General features: G+C 48.8%; 2 protein-coding genes across 8 annotated transcripts in view; one reads left to right on the top strand and one right to left on the bottom strand.

Moving 5' to 3' along the window:
• TMEM120B (transmembrane protein 120B) overlaps positions 1–25,427 on the top strand; it is a 33,029-nt gene that overhangs the window by 6,017 nt on the left and 1,585 nt on the right. Inside the window, exons 1-12 of one of the 7 annotated variants that reach the window (XM_088135203.1) lie at positions 14,946–15,080; positions 17,576–17,723; positions 18,541–18,659; positions 19,795–19,908; positions 21,102–21,161; positions 21,618–21,713; positions 22,288–22,377; positions 22,924–22,989; positions 23,511–23,572; positions 23,806–23,898; positions 24,289–24,353; positions 24,920–24,988. In XM_088135203.1, the coding sequence (XP_087991329.1) occupies positions 17,610–17,723; positions 18,541–18,659; positions 19,795–19,908; positions 21,102–21,161; positions 21,618–21,713; positions 22,288–22,377; positions 22,924–22,989; positions 23,511–23,572; positions 23,806–23,898; positions 24,289–24,353; positions 24,920–24,988 (948 nt within the window). In that variant the 5' untranslated portion in view covers positions 14,946–15,080; positions 17,576–17,609. Of the gene's footprint in view, positions 1–715; positions 5,229–14,892; positions 15,081–15,204; positions 15,800–15,823; positions 16,411–17,575; positions 17,724–18,540; positions 18,660–19,794; positions 19,909–21,101; positions 21,162–21,617; positions 21,714–22,287; positions 22,378–22,923; positions 22,990–23,510; positions 23,573–23,805; positions 23,899–24,288; positions 24,354–24,919; positions 24,989–25,427 lie in introns of those variants that run through there. The other 6 variants (XM_088135205.1, XM_007422754.4, XM_088135206.1 and 3 more) reach the window with 6 other exon arrangements.
• On the bottom strand, positions 7,229–11,532 carry MORN3 (MORN repeat containing 3). Its single transcript, XM_007422755.3, has 5 exons — positions 10,738–11,532; positions 10,419–10,576; positions 10,025–10,184; positions 8,695–8,879; positions 7,229–8,392 (listed from the first exon to the last, which is right to left on the bottom strand). The coding sequence occupies exons 1-5, from the start codon at positions 10,919–10,921 to the stop codon at positions 8,303–8,305; spliced, it is 777 nt and encodes a 258-aa protein (XP_007422817.2). The 5' UTR covers positions 10,922–11,532; the 3' UTR covers positions 7,229–8,302.

Here is a 25,427-nt window from a genome sequence, read left to right as displayed (position 1 = left end):
CCTGAGGTTAGTATCTTTTCTTGTTTTTCAGTAAATAGGACTTCTCAAAACGCTTGATTTCAGGGCCAGGGTTTCACGCTGTGACTTTTTCTGGAGTTCACAAAATCACAGTAATTACTCAGCCTTAACCATAAGGAAGCCATGTAAATGAACCGAGAGATTGCATTTCACCAACCGTTTGATTTGCTGTGTTCAACCGCCCAGCATCCCATCTGAGCCCAGTTCTCAGCGTCCTAATCCTTGTTTCTGCCAGTGGGTCTCCAGAAGTCTCTGTGGGCTCACCAGCAAAGCACAAAGCGTGCGCTTTCCCCTCATTCGCTGCCCTCGGCATGTGTCGAGCTGGATTGCTTCGGAACAAGGAGGTTCCATTTAGCTATGAAGCTGAGTGCCCACAGAAGCTGTGTGATGATGTTCTCCTGAAATGCCAACACGGGGCAACAAAAACAAATTAACAGTCCAGTCCAGATAATACCTTCCGTAGGACAACTTCAGGGCAGGGACTCTCCAAGCCAGGCCTTGCTAAAAGGAAGCTGTGAGGCTCCTTACTCTGACTTTAGGGCCAGCTTGAAGGGCTTTCACATTGGGGGCCAACTGATGTCAATTGCCGTAGAGTCCCATGAGCAAAGGGGACACTACCATTGAGGCCTCCTCTTTCATGCCCGCCAGCCCCAAGAGCTATTTGAGAATATTTTTTTCGTTGTCTCCTCCATTCCAGGTGGCCATGGTGGAAGTCCAGCTAGATGCCGAACATGACTACCCACCAGGACTCTTGATAGCCTTCAGTGCCTGCACGACGGTGCTGGTGGCCGTCCACCTCTTTGCCCTGATGATCAGCACCTGCATCCTGCCCAACATCGAGGCCGTTAGCAATGTCCACAACCTCAACTCGGTCAAGGAGTCACCCCATGAGCGCATGCACCGCCACATTGAGCTGGCTTGGGCCTTCTCCACTGTCATTGGGACTCTGCTCTTCTTGGCCGAGGTGGTGCTCCTCTGCTGGGTGAAATTCCACCCGCTGAAGAAGAATACGGGCGCCGACAGGCAGGCCAGCAATGTCACCATCACTGCCGGCGAGGCTGCGGCCATCACCTCCACCACCATCATGGTCCCCTTTGGACTGGTCTTCATCATCTTTGCTGTCCACTTCTACCGCTCGCTGGTGACTCACAAGACGGATCGCCAGTTCCAGGAGCTGAACGAGCTGGCCGAATTTGCCCGCTTGCAGGACCAGCTGGATCACAGAGGGGACTCCCTACCATCTCCCGATGGCCATTATGCCTAGAAAGGTGCCCATCAGGTTGGGGGGGGAGATCAAGGGCGGAGGAGCCAGCTATGTTCTCCTGACCCTTCCAGGGCCAAATTGGGCTGAGCTGCAATCTCTGCGTGGGGAGAGAGATGACAGTAGTTGAACTGGACCGTGACTTATTAGGGCTTTAAAAAAAAGATAATAAATCAATAAAAGGCAAAGAATTGTTCTTGTTACATTGTGGAACGCTAACACCTGCAATTCCTGCCCGTCGCCCACATTTCTCGTGGCCTGGCCTCCTCTTGCCGTCAGCCGAGTTTGTTTTCTTGAAATGGCGATTCATCATCAGAGGAAATGGAAAAATTGACGGCGTCAGGTTGTGGGTGGGGGAGGAAATTAGAAGTTGGAGGGAAGTATTATTCCTTTGACTCTTTTGTGTCAAATCTCTGGTGTTGGCTAAAGTCATGCACAGTCTGAATGCAGAAGTTCTTGAGAACGTCCAGGGACTAGCACCAAACTTCGGCTTTGCTCATGGGCCAAACTGGAAGCAAAGCAGGCGAGAAAGAGAGGCAGAGCCCCCCACCCAAATGTAGGGCAGCCCTTAACCAGAGTCTAAGAAGTGGCTCTTCCATTTTTAAAAGGAAAACAAAAGATCTCTCTTCTAGGCCTCATAGAGGCAGAGATAGACTTAAAGGCATGCCTGCCGTGCCTGTTAAAAGTTTTACAAGCTTGTGGGGAGTGAGTGTGCAATCAGGCTGGAGTGGGGTGGGGGAGCTTTTTCATGCTCTTTAATTTTTCCCACCACTCACAGGATTGAGAGAATTGAGAACAATCAGCATTTCCCAGGGCTTGATCAGAATCAGGCTTCTGTCATCGCAAAACGCAGGACATCCCTGGCCATTCTTCCACAGTTTCTTTTTAAGAACAGAAGGAACCCTAATCCCGGATATACCTAACAGGCCATTTCTCTCCAGGGGGGAAATCTTAATCACCACATTTCCCCAAACCGGTGCAGTTGTGCTGGCTGGAAATCAAGCAAGTTGTAAGCCAGCATATCTGGAGGGAACCAGGTTGAGGAACACCCTGGCCTTTGAGTAAGGCCCACAAAACTCCACGTGTGTGTGCGTGCGTGCATGTGTGTAAGTAAAGCACCATCCCCAGGCATAAGTTATTTATTCCTGCCTTGCGGAATTCCATCTGAAAGATTCTTCTGTGTTGCTGCATCTCTTTCCCCTGGATGATGGTGGTGAAGATGATGATGACGAAGATTTTATTTTAAAGTCTTTTTCTGTTGCTGTCTGGCAGTGGCTACCCAAAGTCCATCCAGTTTGGGGATCTCTGCCGTTTCACTGGCTTCCCCCAGAAGGCAAATGCAATTTGGGGGAATTCTGGAAGAGTTGGCTGAGGGCCTCTCATCTGTCTCCTCACTGCTCTTTGGTTCAAAGTAGACCAGTTTCATATTTTAACCAAAAAAACCCTTTCTACTGTCCTCTGGTTTTGTCAATCCCACCCCCCACCGCCCCCGGTAGAACTGCAAATGCTGCGTTATGAAGGAAACTGCAGCACCAGGATGGTTCAAAGCGTGTCTGGAGCGACTTGTACTTTGACACTGATGTAAAAATGGTCTCTTGCCCTTCTGACTGCTTCCGGGCCAAGCTCCTTGCCCAGTGCAGCTGGATGAGGGCCAGGATGGAGAGGAAGGAGCCCGTCTAACAAATAAGACTCGCTTTTAAGTTTTCAGTTAAATTTTTGGCAGGTGATCTGAAGACGAGAGCAGGAGTTCAGAATTACCTGCCTTGACTGTCGGAAAGGCTTCCAGCCAAGACGTTTCTTGCACCCGTAGCACTTACCTTGCGATGACTATGCTTTGATCAAAGGGTGTCCTCAGGGTGGTCAAAAAATCAAGATGATGGCCACAAAGCTGGAGCTTTGATCGCAGTGTTGTGGCCGCCATCTTGACTTTTTTGACCAACCCCTGCATGATCCATCCTTTAAACAGTGTTCCTTTACCTGCTTGTATCGTGTCCTCTGGACCTGGGAGGCTACAAACAGCAGGGCTGTTGTTCATGGAAAGGATGTGGAACAGAAAACCAGCAAGAGGCAAAGGGAGTAGGAACATGCAAGGTGACACACTGTAGGCCATTATTTTGATGGCAGATATGTTGGCTAAATCCCAGGATGGCAGAGGGAGGTGATCTGCCCTCCCTTTCTTATACATTGATTGCAGTTCACATCAGCTGATAGTAAGGCAAGGGGTCTGTAATCCAAAATCTCCATAGAACACCTGTTGCCTCTTTCTGTTCTAAGGTGTAGCTTGGTGTTCTCCACAGACGTTCTGGAGATGTTTGAGGACTCAGCTATGCTGGCTAGGGCTTTTGGGATTGTAGTCCCAAATATTTGGAGGCTTAGGGATGATCCAGGGCAATGTTTGGTGGAGTGAATTGCCCTCCCCACGGATGTGCAGGATGGGTCACTTGCTAATCTCTGCCTAACCCAAATCATCCTTTGCTCAGTGTGCCTCCTGATGACTGAGGGGCAGAAGGTCCTCCTCAATAGTGCTGCATTGATAGAGTTTACACTTTGTTTAAATTACTACTGGAATATCTCAGAATTGTTTTACCACTGGCCTTCCTTTTTTTATCCTGGGATACTTGAAAGCTGGGCATAGAGATCTTTAGATGGTGAGAGTATTGCTGTCCTTCCAATTAGAAAAAACCTAGGACGGTTGACCGTGGAGAAGCATTTTGCTTTTCTCTGTCTTTAAAATCAAGATGGAGTCATCCCCGCTTAGTTCCTCTCTCACCCTTGTCCCCAACCTGCTTAAAAGTCAGAGGGAGAGGGGAGACATGGAATTTCAGATCAGAAATTAAAGAAGCCAAAATAGAATGCTGGACCAAAACAGCTGCTTCCATTCCTGCAACCCAGTGTTTTTCAACCTTGGCAGATTGTGTTGACTTCAATTCCCAGAATTCCCCAGCCAGCCATGTTCCCCAGCCACACATCTTAAAGTTGCCAAGTTTGAGAAACACTGTTCTAAATCGATATTTTTTTGAAGGGGGCAATTTCAGAGTTCTGGGTGGACTCCAACTCCCAGAATTCTCCACCATGGCAATGCTGGCTGGGGAATTCTGGGAGTTGAAGTCCACACCTTTGCAAGTTACCAAGGTTGAGAAACACTGCCAACCACCCAGTGTGCTTAGGTCCTTCCTTCCTGAGAAAATATAGCAAGAAAATAGGTTGGGGAGGGGGAGATGCTGCTCAGGTAGGATTTGGGGCAAGGGGTTCAGAAATGCTGGGAAACGTCACCTGGGAAGTGGCTAAGTGCTGGTGCAGAGCAGTTCTGTCCACCACAAGGGCCCAAGCGCTGGCCCCGAATTACTGCTTTTAAGGCAGTGGAGGAATTCACAAGCCTCTTGCGTATCTCCCCATAGAAGCTGAGTTCAATTCAAAGTTTTAGTGGCCATGCTGTCTTTTTGAAGGGGGGACCTCTGGTCCTCTGCTCAAGGTCCAGAGTGGCTGCCTTCTCTGGAGATGGGGTGCATCTCTGCATGGAAGTATCTGAGCCTGCTGTTTTGGGGTACACAGGGACTTCGTCTACCCTCTACCCAGAAGACAAAGAGCACTGCATTCATTAGATGACTACTTTGTACAGGACTCTCTGTAGCCATGTTTCTGGCCCACCCCCTTAACCTTCTTTTCCCAACCAGCTACATTTTGGCTAAGATTTCTGGGTCTCGATGTCCAACTTGCTGGAGGGCCTGAGGTTGCAAAACGTCGTTTCAAACTCAGGTGTTCCTCATCCATTCAGGGGCTCCAGAAGAGAATATTTTTAATTGCTTGCATTAACTGACTAACTCATTGACAAGGGAAAAAAGCTGATTTTCTGCTTTCCAAACAGCCATCATTTTAAACAATAGCTTTTCTTTTTTAAAAAGTGTGGGTATATATTTATCAATAAGAATAAATTAGATACAAACATTGACATTTGTTTGCATTTTTTTTTTTTAATTTTTAGGAGCAGGGCTCTGTCTCCTTCAATGTAATCGTTTCTGTGTTTGCTTGAAGATATATCGTTTATGAGTGCTCATTTTTGGAATGATAAGTCGTGGCCTCTGATGCACGGATGACTTTTCTGTTCTGGAAGGGTTGAAATGGGCTTTGAGTTCTGTGTTTCCTTGCTCCGTTTTTCATCCTAATGACTGCTGGTGTCAAGACATGGTAGGTTTCAGAGTCTTTCCTCTGGGAAGAAACTCCTTGCGATGGCCTCTGGAGGTCTGGAATGTGGGATGTGTTTGAATTGGAGAGCTATACGCGGGCGTGTTCATATATGAAAACACATTTGTACTCCTGTGTGTGTGTGCGCGCTTAATCCAGTACTTGTGTTCTTTGAAGTCATTGTTGCCTTTATGAAATACTTGGGTCCACCTATCCTTATCCTAGGTGCAATCCTCAGAAACTTAAAATACATCTCTAAACTTCCCAATTATACAAACCTGAAAAAAGTCAAATCCCGAACCAACATTATGGCTGTAAAATATGGAAATCTTCGGAGCCGGGATTAGGAAAAGGAATGGAACGATACCCTCAAAATCCACCTATCTTAAAGTCACCAAAGTTGAGAAACACTGCTCTAGTGCAGGGTTCCTCAACCTTGGGAACTTTAAGACGGGTGGACTTCAACTTCCAGAATTCCCCAGCCAGCCTTGCTGGCTGGGGAATTCTGGGAGTTGAAGTCCACTCGTCTTAAAGTTCCCAAGGTTGAGGAACTCTGCTCTAGTGGACCCTGCACGGATTAGGAGGTTGGAATACATGATCTCTCTGGTCCCTTCCAACTCTATATGGTTCTACTACTGTTTTTATTGTAGCAGTCTTTGGAACGATGCTGCTGAAATTTGAGAGCCCAGTGGCTAAAAAACGAAACGGTCAACCCCAAACATCTTCAGAGAAACCTAAACCTTGCCCGTAGGATGGAAAATCCCAGCCCTGCAACACGGCCCCATTCTGTGCCATCCTCCTGCCCGCTGCAGAGCCCCCTCCAAAAGTTACCCACCCCTTTTCCAAATCGATTTCCAAAACACTTCCTTTTTTTTTTTTTTTTTAATTTTTCCACTGGTTGACTGTTCTCCTCCAAAGGAGGATTTAAAATCCGATTTCTGCTTGGTGCCCTTGGGGTAACCAACATTTGCTTCTTGGGTGGATTGCAGCACAGAAGGAAAAGGAAGACTTACTCCTGTGAGCAAAATTATTCCCGCTGGGGAAAAAGGAGAGCAGCTGGGTCCTCCTCCTGTTTTCACATCGCAGGCCAAAAGGGAAAGGCAGACCCTTCCCCAGTGCAAGTTTTTGCATCCTTTAGGCAAAGATTTTTTTGTCCCTTTGCAAAATTCAGTGCGGTTTTGTGGATCGGTTCTTCCAGCCCTCATTGCACAAACAGTATTTACTGCATTTTGCAAAAACGAACCATTGTTGTAAATAAAAGAGGTGATTCTGCCCTGCGCATCCTTTGACTGGGGGCGAGGTGTGAGCATTTCTTGAATCGCATTTCTTTGAAGAATGTGACCTTGCTCAGTAACCGCCGAGATGACTAGAACTGAAAGAAGACACGAAAAGTATTTTTCCAGTTCACTTTGTGGTGTGTTCTGCCTGTAGGTAAGCTTTTGCTCTGTTTTCTGGGAAGAGGGTCGGGGTTTTCCTTTTCGGCTGCTGATCTTGAACAATTGGCTCATCAAAAAAAGAAAATATTGATTGTCACTGTAGGGGGTTCCTAACAGGTTTCCCTCGGGCAGAACGTCAAACCCTGGCTGCGTGCATCCATTCGGATCTAGGGTTTTTGGCACCCGCACAGACTGTAGTTTTCTAACATTGATCAACTTTGGGTTGGTGGACCTAAAAACATAAAATACAAGTCCAACATTTCTTGAAGGCTCTTGAAATCCTGGCTTGGAATGTATGTTCGATTTAAGCAACAGTTCTTTTACACTCATAAAAAAGAAACGGGATGATTTTTTTATTTCGAGAAGTAGGGGGAAAAAATCCTGGCTAATTATCAAAGTAACCCTCCATTTTTAACCCAGATTTATTGATGACAGCATAAGGGCCTTACACCAAACCAAAAGGAACAACCTGGCTTAACATGGTATGTGAACCAGGTCCTCCATCCTTAATCCCCTTCTCTTCCTCTCCCTCAGCCATAAGAAAACGTGAATTGGCTCACTTACAGAAAGCTGTTCAACTCAAGTTGTGGGCTACCAAGTTTTTAGCCCCAAAGATGGAAGCGGGGAGGGGGGAAGAACCAAGAGGAATGAGTTCATTGCTCTGGGAAGAAGAGAAATGCAGTTTAGTTTGAAGAGCAAATGGTAGATTCTCTCTCACCCTTTGAAATCTTCCCTCTCATTAGAAGCCAACCCCAAATCCTGTACAAAGCTCAGACTTTCTTCCCATCTTTTGAGCCCAGTCCAGGGCACCTCCTAAGGGCTGATCTATTTTTAAAAGGCTCCCTCACCCAACAGTCTTAACCCCAATTTGGGAATGCCAAAAGCCAGACTGGCTGGAATCCCAGGTGCTCCGAAGGCTGGGGAAGGCTGTGTGGACTTTGTTCCAATGGACCAAAATCATTTTCCTGGCTTTGGATTCTCTTTTTGCACTAAGGATGAGCTCATCCATGTCTCGGTCTTCCCCCAAGAGGTCATGTGCAACTTTTCCAAACTTCTTAGAAAGTGTAGAACCAGTGGGAAGAGCTTAAGAATCCTGGACCCGAATCAAGTTGCCTGGGTTAAGCATCGATCAGCAGCGTGCCACTGATTCCTTTTCAATTACTCCTTTTCTGTACATCATTGATCCAGAGACCTCTTGGGGTTAAATCATACAAGAATCTCTGATTTGTCTCCTATCCCTATGTCCATTTCAGCTGCTAACCTACCCTGCTGAAGGAAGGAACAAGGAACAGGCCAAAAGGCTCGTCCAGGTTACTCAATATATTCCTGGGAATGGCATCCATCAGGGAGACCCTTCCGTTAAAAAGCAGTCTTGACTCGCGAAGCATCTGCAGAACTACAGTCATCATCTTTCTTTCTGAGAAGGGAATATTTCGGCATTCTCTAACATCAGAACAGCTTCTTCTAAGACGCCTTCTGGATCCGCCAGCTCAATCTGGAAGAAAAACAGAAGAGTAATTAGTAGCTCAGCCCACAGCTAGTTTCTGCTGGCCAGCTACGGTATATAAACAGGGAGCAAGCCCCACCCTCTCTGCTGGCTGGGGGAATTCTGGGAGTTTAAGTCCGCCCAGCTTAAACTTGGGGAGGTTGAGAAACGCTGGTCTAGGGGCTGTCCCTGCAAAAGAGAGCAATTGGACTTGATGCAAATGCGGCCTTCTGCAGCAGACCCTTGGGTGAAGAGCGAAAGTCATAGGAAGGAGAACCTCCAGATCTGGACTCACGCGGGCTGCACTGTACCTTGGGGATTGGGTACTGGGTGGGCGTTGGTGCTTCGTCATGGCTAAAGTCGATCATGGTGCCGCACTTTGGTACGTCTGCCACCCAGAACCCTTCATAGAGCTGGCCGGTGTCCAGGTAGATAAACCTTCCTGGGCCGTGCTTCTTCCCATCTTTCCACGAACCTTCGTAACGGTTTTCATTTTCTGCAGTGGAGAGAGACGTTGCTCTGTTGTCATTTTAAAGGGGAGAGAAAAATGCTATTTTGCAGTTGCAAAACAGCCCCCTTGGTCGGCCGCTTCAGCTTCTGCCAGTCAGGAGAACGAAGCCACGGGAGGCGGGTCGTGGATGGAACCAAGAAGCACCAGAAAGTCTCATTCAAACCCCCCAAACCTACTTCTAAAGGCAGAACACACAATCATGGTTGAGATCCCCCCCCCTTTTTTAAATGATAATCTGCTCCCTTTCAGCTTTCTTGCAGAGGATCTTATAATCCAGAGATAAAGTTGTTTAAAAACCCGAAACACAATGCCAGACAGCGTTGAAAAGAACGATATATGAATGAGCTACCATGGGGGGGTGGTCTGCGTCTGCCCCTCTCCGGTCTTTCTGCAACAGATAAAGTGAGCCAAATCGGCATTAATGGCGAGTGTCAGGTTGCGAGTGTGTAGCCAACATGATCTTCGACGGCAGTTTTGTCATAACCCTAAACAGCACCCCGTGACTCACACCATTTGCAGCCAACTGCAGAGGCCGATAAAATTAAACTCACCAGCCTGCAGAGCGCATCATCATCACGGACTAATTTTAGCCTAAAGAAATGTCCAGCTCAGATGATAGAGACGCTCCGTTCAGGAATGCCTTTGCAAAACAATGGTTTTATCTATGGAGGGGGAGGGTTAACTCTTGGGATTTAGCAAAGGTTTCCTGTCTGGAGCTTCACGAAACTTGGCAAAGGGCCTCTTCTGTTAGAAATTAAACTCTGGTTCCTAGAGAGGTGCCAACCGTCTGGATCTCATCAAAGCTGAGAGGTAGACAGGATTAACCTCCCTCTTCCCACAAGATGCACACACCCTGTTATTCCCGTTCTTCAGATGTAAACCAATATTTAAAAATGAGATGTCGATCCTCTCCTTGTTCTGAAAGAGCAGTACCCGTGGTCTGCTGGCATCTCTTATCTTCACCACAACCCCATGAAGTAGGCCTTGCCAAGAAGGACGGATGGGCGCACGGCTACCTAGTGAGTTTTCAAATCCACTTATCCCATCTTTTCGAGATTTTAACCCCGGCCATCAGCCAGCAAGGGAATGACCTGGCGGTCATTGCTGTCACAACCAAGATGGAGACTTACTGCAGCGGAACATCCCTTGTCCGCTGGGCTTGTCTTCAGACCACTGGCCTTCGTAGATGGACCCGTCCTTGTAGTACATCCGTCCCCAGCCGTTTCGCTTCCCCCAGCCCCATTCGCCCTCGTAGTACTCTCCGTCGGAGTAGAACTTCACTCCGTAGCCCTGAAATTGTAAAAGAATCCAGGTGAGAAGAACGACCATGGCCAACTTTCTTCGGGTGTGAAATGGCACAGAGAGGCACGAACCAAAGGGCATTGTTGCCTTGCTTAACTCTGGTTTGGAAAGAGGCCACGCGCTCCCAGTTCCTCCATTCAAACTTTAACACTCCCAAAATTTGTGCAGTCACACATTGCCCAAAGCAAAACCCCTAGCCAAATTAAAAAGCGAATAACTTACCCACATTTTGTCATTTTTCCACCAGCCGGAATACACTTTCTTATGATCCTTTGTCACGGGGTCCAGAGTACTGTAAGTCCCGAAGCCATCCCGTTTTCCGAATTTCCAGTCTCCGCTGTAGATCGCTCCGGTCTTTTTCCATATCTGCGTTCCTTTGCCTGGCGAGGTTCGAAAGGCGGTGGGTAAGGTCGGTTAGCCTCTGAAGAGCGCACCAGATGTTGTGCTGGGCACAAAGGAGCCCCACGTGAGCCGAAGGGGCCCTTCCAGGATGGTGAATGTCCAATGGTCTGGCCCCTGCTCCCCTCTCCCCCCCTTTTACCGTGTTTGACGTTGTCCAGCCATTCCCCGATGTAGCGATCTCCGTTGACAGCGTAGACGGTGTGCCTCAACCCACACTTCTGCGCCTTCCTATCCCATTCGTACCAAAGCGGGTCAACTCTTCGGGGGTATTTTACAATGGGCATCTCGTCTGGCGGAGAGAAACGAGGAGAGACCCAGGGCATCGCCTGGAGCTTGGGGCAGGTTTGCGCAGCCGTGAAGTGGGGCTGACAATCGCTGAGTTGAGGGCTCCGCGCCTCGCAAAGGAGTCAAGAGGGGAAAGGAAGTTTCAAATAACGTAGCAGCCATTGCAGCCCTGATTGTGAAACTGGCGCTGTTTACAAACAGAAGCCAGCTAAAAAGTCAGGACATGGTAAGGAACCAACTGGACAACGTAAGCGGAAAAGGTTCTCGTACGGAACAGCTACCTCCATGGTTCTCCAATCAGAGGCTGTAGGTTCAGGAGAATTAGACTGCCTCTGAGCATGGGCAGAGTTCTTTTATCTGTAGGCAGCCACCACAGCCTGTGGGGAAAGGTGGCCGAGATATTACACAGCCACAGGCCAAGGGTGGGATTTGGCAAACGCCATTTTCGGTTATGCTTTCATGACTCAACATGCCCTGATTCCCATGTGCTGTAAGCTCTTATTTGTTGAGCTGTGGGTGCTGAACAAGCCACCCTTGGCTGGTTGGGACCCACGCCCTCCTCATAAGCCCTGATTCATAAACCACGATGCCCAGGGGTGTGCCAGTCCACTAAGCCCAACCAGATCAAGCCAGCCCCATTACCCCGGGCACCGTCTGTAAACCTGGCAGGGATCAGCCCGGACCCCGTCTCCAGAAGAGCATCTCCAGGTTTCAAGCCCCCCAGGCGGGTTACCTGGCCAGGCCCGTGTTCCTGCTCTTACACCTGGGAGCGGAAGTCAGTCTGCGGGGATGTTCCTTCAGCTTCTCCTCCCTCTTCGCTGCGGTCCCAAAGCAGCCCTGCCGGTGTGTTCCTTCAGTGGAGCAGGGCCGAGTGATCCTGGCCAAGCTCCTGAGGTCACGGTGACATCAAGAGCCTCCCCTTATTATGCGGCACTGATCGTCCAGGAGATCACCGGCCAGCCCTGCCCGCTCTTTCCAGTTCCAGCACACCTGGATGGCTGCTGCAGCAGCCCACACGGTTGCCCCGGGACCCTCTCGCGGGGAGGGAGCGCCAGCCAGGCAGACCCCTTAGCCCAGCAGTCCCTCCGCGACTTCCTCGAAACGCCCGTCCAGCTGCGAAGGGCCCCTTGGCCGGCCCTTCAGAACCTCAGGGCCCGGGCTACTGCTGCCCTACCCATGTGGCCAGCAACCAGAGGTGCGCCAGATGGGGCAAAGAGGATCCTCTGATCCTCTGAAACGTTGCAGCCCGGAGAAGATAACCCTGGTTCCGCGCTTAAAAACCTTACCCCCAAGACTTGAGACTTAATTGTATCGTAGAAGGAGATTTGGGGTAGTCTAGGGGAGCCAAAAATCAGAAAAAGTCTGGCAGCACTGAATTGACTTAAAAGGCAGAAATTAACTTTTGCTGGTCTCCAAAAGGTGCTCCCAGACTCCTTCTGATGTTTATAATACCGGAACCAAGATGGCAGGCAGCCTCTTTCATCGTTTATCACCCCCGTTCGCCATTTTTCAGGCCTGCTGCCTGAACTTGTTTCTCTTTCCTCTTCCCTCCCCATCGCTTTTTCCTTGTATGCCATGTCCTTTCCATTGGAAGTCCAGAGAAAGGCACTGGTATCCCTCTAGGAACTTTTGAGGATAAAAAGCACGATGAAAAGACTGCAAATAAATAAACAAAATAACGCGCAAAGAGAGACCAACCTTGTATCTGCCATTGTAAGTTCAGGTGGCTCCAATCTCGGGCACTGAGCAGGTCTGCCCCCATGGAACTGCAGGGCCAGTGCGGTGTGGTCATTTATGCTCAACTCAGACGCCGAAGCTTGCGTGGCAACTCCAGTGGCCATAGCAACTGAGCCCTTTGCTGCTACAGCAGATCCACAACAGACAGACATTGAACGTGTCCTGCCCCCCAGAGGTCTTTCTGATGAACGGAAGTCCATCCAATCCACGAAAATCTGCTTTGGAGGCGCCCACAAGACCCGTTTTTGAACCCAAGGCTGGATTTGGCGCCTAAGCAGCCCGAAGGGGAGATAACAGGGAGGCATCTGTTTCTCCAGCCACATCTTACATTTTGCTTTGGCTTATGCCCAGACGGGAGGCAGCCGTCTTCGTCCCCTTCTCTGATTCCTGTTGGCTGGCTTGGGAAGGTGGCGCTGCCTCTTTGCAGAAACCCGTCTGCTGGGAAGATCGGTTTCCTCAGTGCTTAAATCGGTTAAGGAGGCCGTGGGACTCACTCCGGATTTTGCAAGCCTGCCAAGGAAACCGCGCCGCTTTTTCTCACGCCCCTTCCCCGCAATGCATGCTCTGTAATGACATTTTCACATTGGCAGGTGCATTTTTAAAACACCTAGCCCACGTTGTTTGTTTTTTTAAAATTGCAGGTTTGCAGCCAAGGTCTTGGGACCTTCTCTGCCCTTCCTATAGTGTGCGGATGCCTCGAGGACCCGTCACAAATAGGGATATTGTTACCGACTGTTTCAGACAATGAGGTAGTTTGGAAGACCAGCTTAAGGGGTGTAAGGACTCTCTGCAGCCTCTTCACACGTCGAGGGCTCCCCAGAAACAAAAGGATGTATTCTGTGAGTCACCCGCAGTCTTCGCTCTGGAATCGGGCGTCCCCTAAATCCGATGAAACTGCTGCTGCTCATTGGGGGTGTGGATGCTGTTGTAGGCCCCACCCAGGAAGGCCAAAAGAGGAGGATGCTGGGTGCTTTAATTTCACACCTTCCCAAGGGCCGTGGGGGCCCCAACCTTGCAATGCAGAGGTGCTCGTGGTTGATCCGGGTCACTGATTCAACCTGGGCAACCGAGCTGCCAGGCAAAAAGATGAAAATCTTCAGTCTCTGCCAAGCCAGCCTTCTGCAGTCCAATGGATGTGCAACACTGCCATCGGGTGGCTGAAAGGTTCCTTTCCTTTCCTTTCCTTTCCTTTCCTTTCCTTTCCTTTCCTTTTTTCTTTTCTTTTCTTTTCTTTTCTTTTCTTTTCTTTTCTTTTCTTTTCTTTTCTTTTCTTTTTCCTTTCCTTTCCTTTCCTTTCCTTTCCTTTCCTTTCCTTTGCCAGAGCAGTGGTTCTCAACATGTGGTCTGGTGACCCCTGGGGGTTCCCGAGACCCTTTTAGGGGGTTCATGAAGTCAAATGTTTTAAAATTTCTCAGTTTTAATTTTGAACACAGTAAAGATATAAAGATAAAGGGTACACACACATACACTTTAAATATGTGTGCGTGCCTGTATACTTGACCCCCATCAACCCAGGCTCTCTGAGGCCCTCCATCATTTCCGAGAGCGTAGCCAAAAGGTTTGAGGACAGCTGGGCTACAGACAGAGCCAGCCTGCTAAAACGGAGGCATTTCTACGCCAAGGAATCGGACCATGGTGGCCAGTGCAAGTTGCAGAGGCATCCCATAACTGGCTAAAAAACAAGAGGGCTGATTTTATGTGGGTCTGCATTTCCTTGTGTAGCCTTGTGGCATTTCTGAATCGTTCACGTGGTAAGTTGCAGATGGTCAGGCAGAGACCTGTGCCACCGTCTGGGTACAAAAGAATATGGGGTCCTGTCCATTTTTGCTCCTGATCTTCTTCTCCAGGCACTCCATAACCTGATTGACTGATTGATTGATACTGATTGATTAGATTCCATCAAGTTGGTGCAGACTCTTGACAAGCACGTAGATATTCTTCATGAACTCCGCAGTTAGCTTCTTCAAGAGCAGCCAAGTTCGGCCAGGCCTAGGGGCTTCTATAAAGAAGGGAGTACAAAGCAACCCTCTGCACACGCGCAGGAGAGCACCGCGTTGGCACGAGCCCCCTGCCAGCCACCCCCTGTTCGGAAGGGACGCGCAGAGCGGCGAGCGAGGGGTTAACTGCGGTGGGCGGGGCGCGAGGCCGCCTTGGGGGCGCGGCCAAGGGAAGATCAATTGGGACTGAGAGGGCGGGGCCGGGGCCGAGGAGGCGCGCTTGCGCGGTCGGGCGCTCCGGGGGGGGGAGATGAATTACCCTTGCGGCGCGGCGGGGGGCGTGGCGGGGGGCGTGGCCGGCTCATTCATCGCTCTGCGGGCCGCGGCGGGCGCGGGGGGTCGGCCAGCTGCGCACGTGGGGCCGCTTCGTCCTGCGGGGTGCTGGGCCCGCGCGATGGGGCCGCCCCTGCAGGAGCCGCTGGGCGCCTGGAAGGCGCTGGAGGGGGAATTCCATCAGCTCCAGGTAGGGCGAGAGGCGGGCTGCGGCCGCTGCTGTGCGGACCAGGACCAGGACGAGGACGAGGACGAGGACGAGGATGAGGATGGGGATGGTGGTGGCTTCATCCGGCGTTCTTCGGGGCCCTTGCAGGCTCCCCGCCCGCCCCCCGCCGCGGCGTCTCCCTGCCGCGGCGCCCCCAGCCCTCGCTCGGCGGGGCTCCCCGGACTCCGCCAAACTTTCCTCCCGCGACCGAGGCGCCATCCCTCCCTGCGTAACTTTCGGGCGGGGCTCCGGAGCGCGGGGACCCTGCCGGGAGGAACCGCCGCAGGGCTGGGCTGGGCTGGCCGGCAGCCCCCCCCACGCCCGCCCGCCGGCCGGCCGCTCCTGGGCCGTTGGGATCCTGCGGCAGATTCGCCCGGATCCTCCCTGGACGCGAGCGGGGGCTGGACCCACGCAGGGGCCGCCCCGAGGACGTCCTTTCAACACCCGTCATCCCCGGCGGGCCGATGCGTGCCGACCCCCCGCTTGGGGATCTGGGGGGCGCTGGAAGCAGAGCTCAGCTGCGTGGAGGAGGGACCGAGCTGCATCCGCCGAGGGGTGCTTTTCGGCCAGCCCCTGCGCGGCGCTGGGGGGCGGGGGAGGCTGGGTGCCCCCCCCGGGGCCTGGCCGGTCATTCCTGGCCTTGGCCTTGCTGGGAAGCGCTTCCCGGAGCCGGCTTCTGTAGGCCAAGGAGGAGCCCTCAGGTGAAGCTGTGGCCAGATGTGGAAGCTGACCCGAGAAAGAGGCTGGGGGAAATCTGGGCTGGAAATGGACCTGGCGCTTCTGCGTGGACATCCAGTTTGCGGATGGGCAACTGCGAAATATTGGAGGGGGCAGCGGGGGCCAAGCCCATGAATGAAGAATGCATCTGGGCTAGGCAGGCCCCGGATTGGGGGAGATGGTGTCTGGGGGGTGCTGTTTCCTTCTAAACAGCTGATTTGGAGAGCGTGAAACTTTGGTGGTGGGCTTTTTGGGGCCAGTTGTTTCCAGCGGGCAGCATCTGACCTGCTGGGTTCATTCTTCACCCGTTCCTGAAGGGACTGCCTTGGACAGCACTGACCTTCAGCCGTGGGCCTCTGCGCCAGCGCTGGGTCCTGGCCAGAGTTCGTGAGGCTCCCGGAATGGGCTGGTTGCTAGTAGGCAAAAGGCTGTGCCACCCCCACCCCATTTCCAGAAACATCACAGACTGCAGAAAAATCAGCACAGGTCCCTATTTTGTACACGACAGAAACTTTAATCTCATGACTGTGTAAACCTGAACTGGGGCTGTGCAAGTTTCAGCTGGCGAGTCTTCCTTGCAGCTGGAGGATCTGTGGTGAGTTCGTAACCATAATTAGCCCCAAAGAAGCCGCAGCTCTGATGAAAGATCATTCTGGGTCAGTGTTTCTCCACCTTGGCAACTTGAAGATGGGTGGACTTCAACTCCCAGAATTCCCCAGCCAGCCTTGCTGGCTGGGGAATTCTGGGAGTTGAAGTCCACCCATCTTCAAGCTGCCAAGGTGGAGAAACACTATTCTGGGTCATACGAGCTGTTCCTGCAACTGGGGATTCACAAATTTTACCTGCTGCCTGAACTCCTACCTAGCGATGGATTCCAACTGATAGCGGGGGGTCTCTGAGTCACTCACCTTCAAAGAATTTCCCACAATGCCCCAGAACACTTGATACTCCATCCCTTGACATTTGAAGTGGTGGGTGGGAGATGGCATTTGGAACTGCCCCTCCCACGTTGCTGGAACAGGGATCCACCTGATACTTGTCCTTCACAAGTGACCTCTTTGTGAAAATTCCTGGTTGCAGAGCAGCATGGCGTCTCTCCTTTGATTGACAAGGGCTCCTGCCTCGAAATGGGCAGCCCCTTTGGGGCACTTAACTTTTTGTGACCACGTAGCTAAGCCTTGCAAGCAAATGCTTTTCTTTTGAAAGGACACGGGAATGAATTTGAAGAGTCACTGTCTGGGGATCCAGTTTGCACTGAGGAGAGATCCTCTGTAAATACTCAGACCTATCCTGTGGAAGCAAAAGAAATCCGTAGCGATCTACAATACTTTGATCGACTCTTCTCCTCCCTCCTCGCTTTATCTGTAAGCTTTTCCATTGGAAAGGCAGGGGAAAAAAATGCCTGTTTGTAACCGTGTAGGGGAAAGGATTACGTTAATGTTTTATTAGTTTTTCATTAAGTTACCCCTTTGAAACTTCTTCGGCGTTCCTTGGAAAGGCATCGGTGTTGTGAAAGAGAGTGGGGAAAAATTCTTCTCCAAGGAGCATCCTCTTTCCAGGATCCATGAAATGTCAATAATGAGTAAATAAGTTGGAACTGTGTGCCCTGTTTTTCCATCCGCTGCTCTAGAAAGGCAGACAAACAAGAGTTGTTATGTAGGGTTAGATCTCTGGAATGGGGTTAGAGCTGGCTGGCCGTAGAGATGGGAAAGTTGCTAACAGCACATCAGTTATGACTTTCTGTTTTTTTTCATTATTAGCACTTGAACCCGATTTGGTCTTTCGGAATCTTGCATGGATGTCATCCTCTTTTCGCTCTCCCGTTACTCTTCTAAATCCATTTCCCTGGAAGGACCGGCTAAATTGCAGGGGCCCTTGGATTCTCAGCAAAATAGTTTACCTATTAATGTAATTAACTTACTCATTAGCAGTTAGTGGCTCTTTTGGAAAAGGCTGTTTTAGGTGAATCCTGCCTATCTGGGTGGATTGGTGTTTATTCTTTTTTACTGTCTCTTGTAAAGCTGGTCTGAAACGTCATGCTAGTCCAGTCTTTGCGGACCAGGGCAGTGAGTCACACCAGATCTAACCTCACAGGTAGGGTTGGATCCTGGCTTCTCCGTTGAACTCCAGTGCAGTACATTGCAGTTCCTTGAAACTCTGTGTGGGATCTCCACGTGCTCCATCAGAGTGCGCCATTGGGTTGGCTTGCTTGCCATTAATCTTGATGTTCTTTCAGCCCCAGGCAGACAGCTTTTTCTGGGAATCTATTCCTGGTTTTAATACCATCATTCAATACCACCTTTGCTTCTACATTTGAATGCAGTGCTGGGCTTTGCTTATGCTTGTAAGCTGCTCTGAGAAAAGACTGCTGGTGGTTTTATGTTGGCCTTTTTCCAAAGGTGGGGAGTAAATATCGAAAATGTGTCCTCCAGGTATTTTCCCCATAGCATCTTTTCTGAGTCTGTTTTTAAGACCTCTTGGAGTTTTTGCGTGATTCTGTTTTATGACTTGTTCCAGAGGTGGCATAAGCTTCAATAAAATTAGGAAATTGACGTGCCCCTTGATCTTCCCATGTAACCTGTCCTGATGTCATACGTTTTCCAACTAATCTGGAAATTACATCAAAGTCACCTAAACGAGCAGACTTAATGTCAGAGGCCTCTTATCTCAAAGTCATTTCCTGCTGCTGCGAATCTAACACATCTTTTAAATGCTTTATTTATAGGAAACCCACAAAATTTACAGACACAAGCTGGAGGAATTGACAAGCTTGCAGGGGGCTTGCAGCAGTTCTATCCAGAAGCAAAAACAGAGACTGAAGGAGTTGCAGTATAAATTTCAAAGGTGGGTTTCTCCCCTTTCTAAAAGAAGAGAATCTCTGAAGCTCAGGGTTGAATGTGGAGTCCTTGGTGCTCTCTGAGATTCGTGGTTTGCTTATAGACGTTTCATGACCCGACTAGGTAACATCATCAGTGGCGGTGAGTGTGGGCTTTGCTCCCTGTTTATATACAATAGCCTGCCCTGCCAGGGTTGGTGGAGAGTTGGTTTCCTCCTTGGTGGTTCCTGGATTAGGGAATTGTTTTCTGCTTGATTGTTTGTCTGGTTTTAATCCCCGCCTATCTGGATGCTGCCTGCTGGAGAGAATGTGTTCTGGTCTTTTTGTTTCCTTCTTAGCCTTTTTATTGTCTCTTTCGAATGGTGTGCAAATGTGGTTTATCTCTATATGTCAATTGATGGCTGACATGTCTGTATACCAAGCTTCCAGGAATTCCATAGCGTTTTTGGATTTAGCTTGGTCTAAGATGCTCCCAGTTGAAACTATGGTTGAGCCCGTCCATGTGCTGTAAGATTAAGGAGTTTTCATTCTGTCTTCCGACCGGTAGCTGGTGCTCATGGATGCGCTCTGCTGATCTTCTGCCTGTCTGTCCTCCCCCTTTTCTGTTCGCTTAAAAACTTAACAGTTTGTGGACAACTTGTAGAGGGGACAACCCAAGGTGGGGAAAGACGTCATCTTCCTGAAGTCCTCTGCTGCTGACATCAATCAGAAAAGATATTAAATACTCAGACCTGGGATAGAGTGGTTCCTAATGTCTCTCCCATTAAAAGTTCAGGATTACAGGCAGGAAAACATAAAACCAAGATTTGGAAAAAGGGAGTGGAAATGGTGGTCTTGAGAGAAGCCCTGTACTTTCTTCCCCCCCCCCATCTGTTATTTTGCTGATGATTGTGTTTCTGCTTCTGTGGGTCATGGGTACGTTCTCGTGACCCTGATGGCTAGAATCTTAACCTTGCTTTCAAGGCCAAAAAAACCTAGGGCTTGGGAGTCTAGTTTCCAAGCCTTCCTGCTTCACGGTGGCTTGTTCTCTTAAAATTGTGCAAGAAGAAATACACAAGGGCTGTTCACTGTTTTCCACTGGTGTAATTGGCTGTCATGCTTTATTTTTAAACACCTGTGTTTGTGTTCATCCCACATGTCCAGATGCAAGAGCCAGGGCGGTTTAGAAACGGAGCTCATCCTGCAAATAAACAACCAGATCAGAGACCGCCAGAACGCTTTCTTTGACATGGAAGCCTACTTGCCGAAGAAGAACGGGTAGGCGTTTCCCGGAGGCCCGTCAGGAGCTGCAAGGATGGAGGCTTTGCAGAGGGGTGCTATTAAAAGGGAAACGTGTGACTTTGTTTTTCAAACCCTCTCGGTGTGGCTCCCACGGGGCCTGGTGTCCTTTTAGCACAAAGTGAAATGTTCCACCCAGGGAGCTGAAAGCTGCGTTTTGCAGAGGCTTTCCATTACCTCCTTAAGATCCATCTATAAATCTACAATTGGCAGAGGCTGCAGAGGAGCAGGGAACGTGTGGAGGTGTTGGTTGTCCTCAAAGAACTTCAGGGCAGCTGTTTGTGCTGTGGAATCTCCTCCTTGCTGCTCCCTCCACTTACAGTTTCAGTTGCCTCATCGAAACAATGCTAGCTGAGGACCCACCCCATACGGACCTGCCCAGAAGCCCCCAGCAAGCGAAGCCAAAGGGGGGGCCTAAATGGGAAAAGGCTTCTTCCTTCTCCTACTTGTTCCTCCAAGAAGGCTGAGGGCCCTACTTGTAGAACGGCTTCTCCGCCAAGGCCTGTTGGGCACCCATAGCCCAAGTATTCTTGAGTTCCCATGTTGTACCATGATGGGGGCTTTTAGAGATTTGATCGTCTTTTTGTTCTGCTATTTCTTAATGCACGGCTTGTTTTTACTCTTTTTATAAGTAAGTTTAAGCTACCCAACTCTGCCCAGAGTCATATATGTGAGATGGGCGGCCATATAAATTAAATTAAAAAACAAATGGATGGATGGATGGATGGATGGATGGATGGATGGATGGATGGATGGATGGATGGATGGATGGATGGATAGATAGATAGATAGATAGATAGATAGATAGATAGATAGATAGATAGATAAAAGCAAGCTTGGTTATTGGGTGGATCAAAGGGCGTAATAAATACCAGCTGGGTTCCCTCTGGATGTGTTGGACTACAGTTCCCACCGACTTTGGTCTGCGATAGCCTGCTGGCTGGGGTTGGTGGGAATAGTGATCCAGGGTGTCTGAAGGGTTTCAGGTTGAAGGAGAACACGGGGGCTGCTTACCGCACCGCAAAGCAAGAGAGAACCAGCTGTTTGGACTGACAAATATTTTTAGCAATGGATGGGTAACCTGGGAAGAATAACATGAAAACTGTCCTATGGACAAGTCTGATGGGTTTCTGCTGTTGTGACTGTTTTGTTCTGGTTTTTTCCCCTTTCAGTCTGTACTTAAATCTGGTGTTGGGGAACGTTAATGTCACTCTGCTAAGTAACCAGGCCAAGTAAGTTAATTCTCAACTATTCTAGGTTATTTCTATGTAGAGAAGAGGAAAATGGAGAAGGAGAAGATTGGTGGGTGAGGGAGGGCTTGCGAGCAAAGGGAGGGGAACCTTCTCTGACTTGGCCCCTTTGGATAAGAGACTACAACGCCTAGTCTCCCCAACCAGAATGAGCTAGGATGATGGGTGCTACGGGCCAATGCCTATGGGGAGGCTGGCTAACTAAGCGCCTCTTCCTGAACTCTTGAGTTGGTTACATCTTGTCTGTCCAGATGGGCTGCACTGGCCTACAGGTATCAATCCTGGTTTGAGTAAACCAGGAATTATGATCTGTCAGGAGAAGGCTGCAGTGTGTTCTGGCCAAGGATTGGGCAATATGCAAGTACAGGGCACAGAATGCCAACTCAATCTGGCTTTACAACGGCCTGTATCTTTTCAAGCTTCCTCCTCTTGTTCTAGGTTTGCCTACAAAGATGAATATGAAAAATTCAAACTATACTTGACCATCATCCTGTTGCTTGGAGCAGTTGCCTGTCGATTCGTTCTCCATTATCGGTAAGATGGCAGCTTGGTTAGCTGGCAAATGGTTGTCCTTTTCCATTTTTTTTAACTGCAGCCGTGGATTTCAAACCACGTCTGGAGAACTGCACGTGGTTGGGCCCAGAGATTCTCATCTCACCACTGAGCGTTCAAAGCACAGTTTGCCAAGTGTCTGTAGCAAGGGAGTGATGTGTCCGATTGCCCGGCTCTGTGCCCTCTGAGAAATGTTTCCACCTTTGGCCCTGATCCCCAGCAGGTTGCAGAAGCTTCCAGGGCCACGTTCTCAAGGGTGAGCTGAGATTGCATGAGATCTGGAACTCAGTTCTGGCTCTTAAGGCTAAGGACCATAATGCAGCTGTTTGTAGCTTTGCTGGGAGAAAGGGAGTCCAGTTTCCAGGGGAGATGATCTGGAAGAAGAGGAATGAGGTTCTAGGACAGTGTTTCTCAACCTTGGCAGCTTGAAGATGTGTGGACTTCAACTCCCAGAATACCCCAGCCATACATATATACATATATAAACACTGCTCTGTGTATTTTCCTTCTGTTTTTGGGGAGCGGGGGTAGAAATAATCCCCAATGTTTCCTGCAGGGTCACTGATGAAGTGTTCAACTTCCTTTTGGTTTGGTATTACTGCACGCTGACAATAAGAGAAAGTATCCTCATCAGCAATGGATCAAGGTACTAGTCCTCAAGATGGTCTTTGAGTGCTTTAGGAGATGGAACTTCAGACTAACATGGTAACGAGGTAATATCCTCTCCTGTTCCCTGCTGGGCAGTTGCTCATCCTAAGTTTAATTAGGAGGTGCATCAGATTACGGGACAAATGTGCATTTGGAGAATGGGTTCTACAACAGCCTTTCCCAAATTCAGGGCCCTCTACAAAGAGTTTTGCTTCCAGAATTCCTAGGGAGGATTAGAGACTTAGGAACTAGAGGTCTGTAAGTCAAAAGCATACAGCCTTGTTCTGAGTCACAATAGCAAGGGCCAGATCTAACAAACCAGGACTACATGAATATAGATTTAAAATGTAAATTAAATCTGGGAACATGATTATTCCCCATGGAATTAATAGTGCCGCTCTTTTGCCAGATTTAAAACTATAATGGAACTTGGAAGAGATTCGGGGGACCACACGGAAGAGTGAGGGAGGCATCGGGCTGTGCTGGGGGCTCAGGTGACGCATCTCTGCTGAAACAGCTTAAACGGTGTCCTCTTTCGTTCCAGGATTAAAGGCTGGTGGGTGTCCCATCATTACATCTCTACGTTCTTATCTGGTGTGATGCTCACATGGTAAGCAGACTTTTCCCCTTTTTATCCTTTGAATGTCAGGCCAGCCTTAGAGATTCCTTGCATGTGAAAGGGCAATTGAGTCAGTTGAATTACTCCCTTGCTACACCAGTTTTCCGTGTAGGTTTCTCTCACTTGTGGGATCCATTGAATGTCATATTCCCCTCATCTGTGATGGTTCAGTTTTGGTTGGTCTAAGCTAGGGTTTCTCAACCATGGCAACTTTAAGATGGGTGGACTTCAATTCCCAGAATTCCCCAGCCAGCCATGCTGGCTGGGGAATTCTGGGAATTGAAGTCCACCCATCTTAAAGTTGCCATAGTTGAGAAACACTAGTCTAGGCTGCATTTCCTGAACCCAAATACCTTTTCTTCCGTTTTTAGTTCCAGATTTTGTTTTCTCTTTTTAAATATCCTCTCTGCAACTGAATGGCCTCTGTTGCAATAGGATATGACAGTCACCTCTGTGCAATGCCTGTTAAATCATTCCTGTGTTTTTCTTTCTGTTCCTTCCTGCTCTCACAGGCCAGATGGTCTAGTGTACCAAATGTTCCGCAACCAGTTTCTAGCTTTTTCCATTTTTCAGAGTAAGTAAATATACATATTGGATCCCCATTCAAACATGGAATTTTCACAGACAGGGGAAGCCGTGTGCGTGTGGCGTGGCAAATTTGGGTCAGAGAAAGAGCGTATTTAATTGGGAACCTTCATTCATTCACCATGTGGTTGAGTGTGTCCAGGTGTAAATCAGGAAGGCTAATAATTTACAACCCCAATCCTGTTTTTAAACAGTGAGGCCTCCTTCCTTTTTTCTTTCCAGGCTGCGTCCAGTTCCTTCAATATTATTATCAAAGTGGGTGCCTTTATCGACTTCGTGCGTTAGGGAAAAGAAACCACTTAGATCTCACAGTGGGTAAGCAATGTGCCTGATTTAGGCACTTCTATTTGCTTCAAGGCATTTACTTACATTCTCCAGTATTTGGATCAGTGCTCACCTATTCATGGAACTAACAGCAGGTATGTGCAATCACTCTGCATCAGGACTGATCCCGTCTGTTCTTTCTGTCTTGGTAGCAATTTAATTTTGCATAAAAAAGGTTTCAAGAAGGACATTCAAACCCAGATCCTCCCAGCAATGTCTGTTTCAATCTTTTTTGAAATAAATTAATTACTGTTTTGTTTGCTCTTCGGTTGACTGCATCTCCCGGGCCCATAAGAAACTTGTTTCGCCTGTAATGGAATCAGACAAAAGATGCTCTGCCCGCTGCCTGGTTTGACTCTGATTATTTTGATCTCTTGATAGAGGGGTTTCAGTCTTGGATGTGGCGAGGACTGGCGTTTCTCCTCCCATTTCTGTTCTTTGGACATGTAAGTTGGACACCATGTTGTTTGCCGATAAATTCGTTAGGTATATACAAAAGTCAAAGAGATGGGATATCTGTGTATTCCACTTAGCTATAGTTTTTGTGAGGCCAGATTATGGCTTCAGTTAGCCCCATATTTCTAGTTTGAGGGGCAGGCCGGGGCATCTGCAGGGTATGGAGCTTTGATTGCACCATTCACATGATCTGTTGCCCAAGAACTGGACTTTTTCCACGCCAAGGCTATGCTTCGTGGTAGAACGATAGTCCTTTGTATGAATTCTTCCAGGCTGCTAATCCATATGTGGTCCTTCGCTGGCTTTCAAATTAGTCATCTCGTGATGAATATTGTTCCTAAAGTTCTTCTCAGCTTCTCTCGGCTGCAGTTATTGCTTAGATCTCTGCAAGCCGAAGGCTGTTTGTTTGTTTGTTTATTTATTTATCTATCTATATTTCAAATTTGGCCACCGCCCCTAGGAAGTGACTCTGGGCGTTTACAGCAACAAATTCCTCAATTCTAAATCTTCATTGTTCCTAAATCTTCCTGTTTTCCTCTCCTTCCCTCTGCTTAAGTTTTGGCAACTCTACAACGCGATCACACTTTTTGAACTGTCAAGGCACAAGAAATGTAAAGAATGGCAAGTAAGTGTTTGGGTTCAAAATAATTTTTACCCTAGCGGATAGGGGCTTCATGGGCTAACTGCAAGCTGTTGAGAAACCTAGAAAGAGAGGACAGTTGAGAAGTATGAGAACATCATTCATGCTTTAGTATTTGTGAATATCTTGAGTTGCAACAGTTGAAAAGGCCTAATAAAATGAAGGTTTCTGAACATCCTGAGATCCTTTTTCATCCAAATTGAAGACAGATCTGGCAGATCTTGGACATTATGCTGCTCTTCCCTTCTTCTCATCCAATGTCCAACGTTTTTGAGTGGCATGGCTGAGCCAAAAGCCATGCCCTATATACTTAGAAGCAACCAGGTGCCCTGTGGCTTGGTGGCTTTTTGAGATAACTAACATCCAAGATGCTTCCTTTCCTTATGAAACTAATATACCGTAATCGGATAGAAATTACTGGAGA

Source organism: Python bivittatus, unplaced genomic scaffold (assembly GCF_059951505.1).
Source record: "Python bivittatus isolate LINGU-HERP-01145 unplaced genomic scaffold, Pbiv_v1 ctg000100_np1212, whole genome shotgun sequence".
Lineage (NCBI taxonomy): Eukaryota > Metazoa > Chordata > Lepidosauria > Squamata > Pythonidae > Python > Python bivittatus.
The sequence above is the reverse complement of the archived record's forward strand: the minus strand, read 5'-3'. Positions and strand labels throughout refer to the sequence as shown.

What these genes read in the sequence shown, in the direction of transcription:
- MORN3 (XM_007422755.3), bottom strand. Translation starts at nt 10,921, where the DNA reads ATGCCCTGGGTCTCTCCTCGTTTCTCTCCGCCAGACGAGATGCCCATT. An exon ending in GCTGGACAACGTCAAACACG is followed by an intron (nt 10,577 to 10,737) that starts GTAAAAGGGGGG and finishes GAACCTCGCCAG; the next exon opens with GCAAAGGAACGCAGATATGG. An exon ending in ACAAGGGATGTTCCGCTGCA is followed by an intron (nt 8,880 to 10,024) that starts GTAAGTCTCCAT and finishes TCTCCACTGCAG; the next exon opens with AAAATGAAAACCGTTACGAA.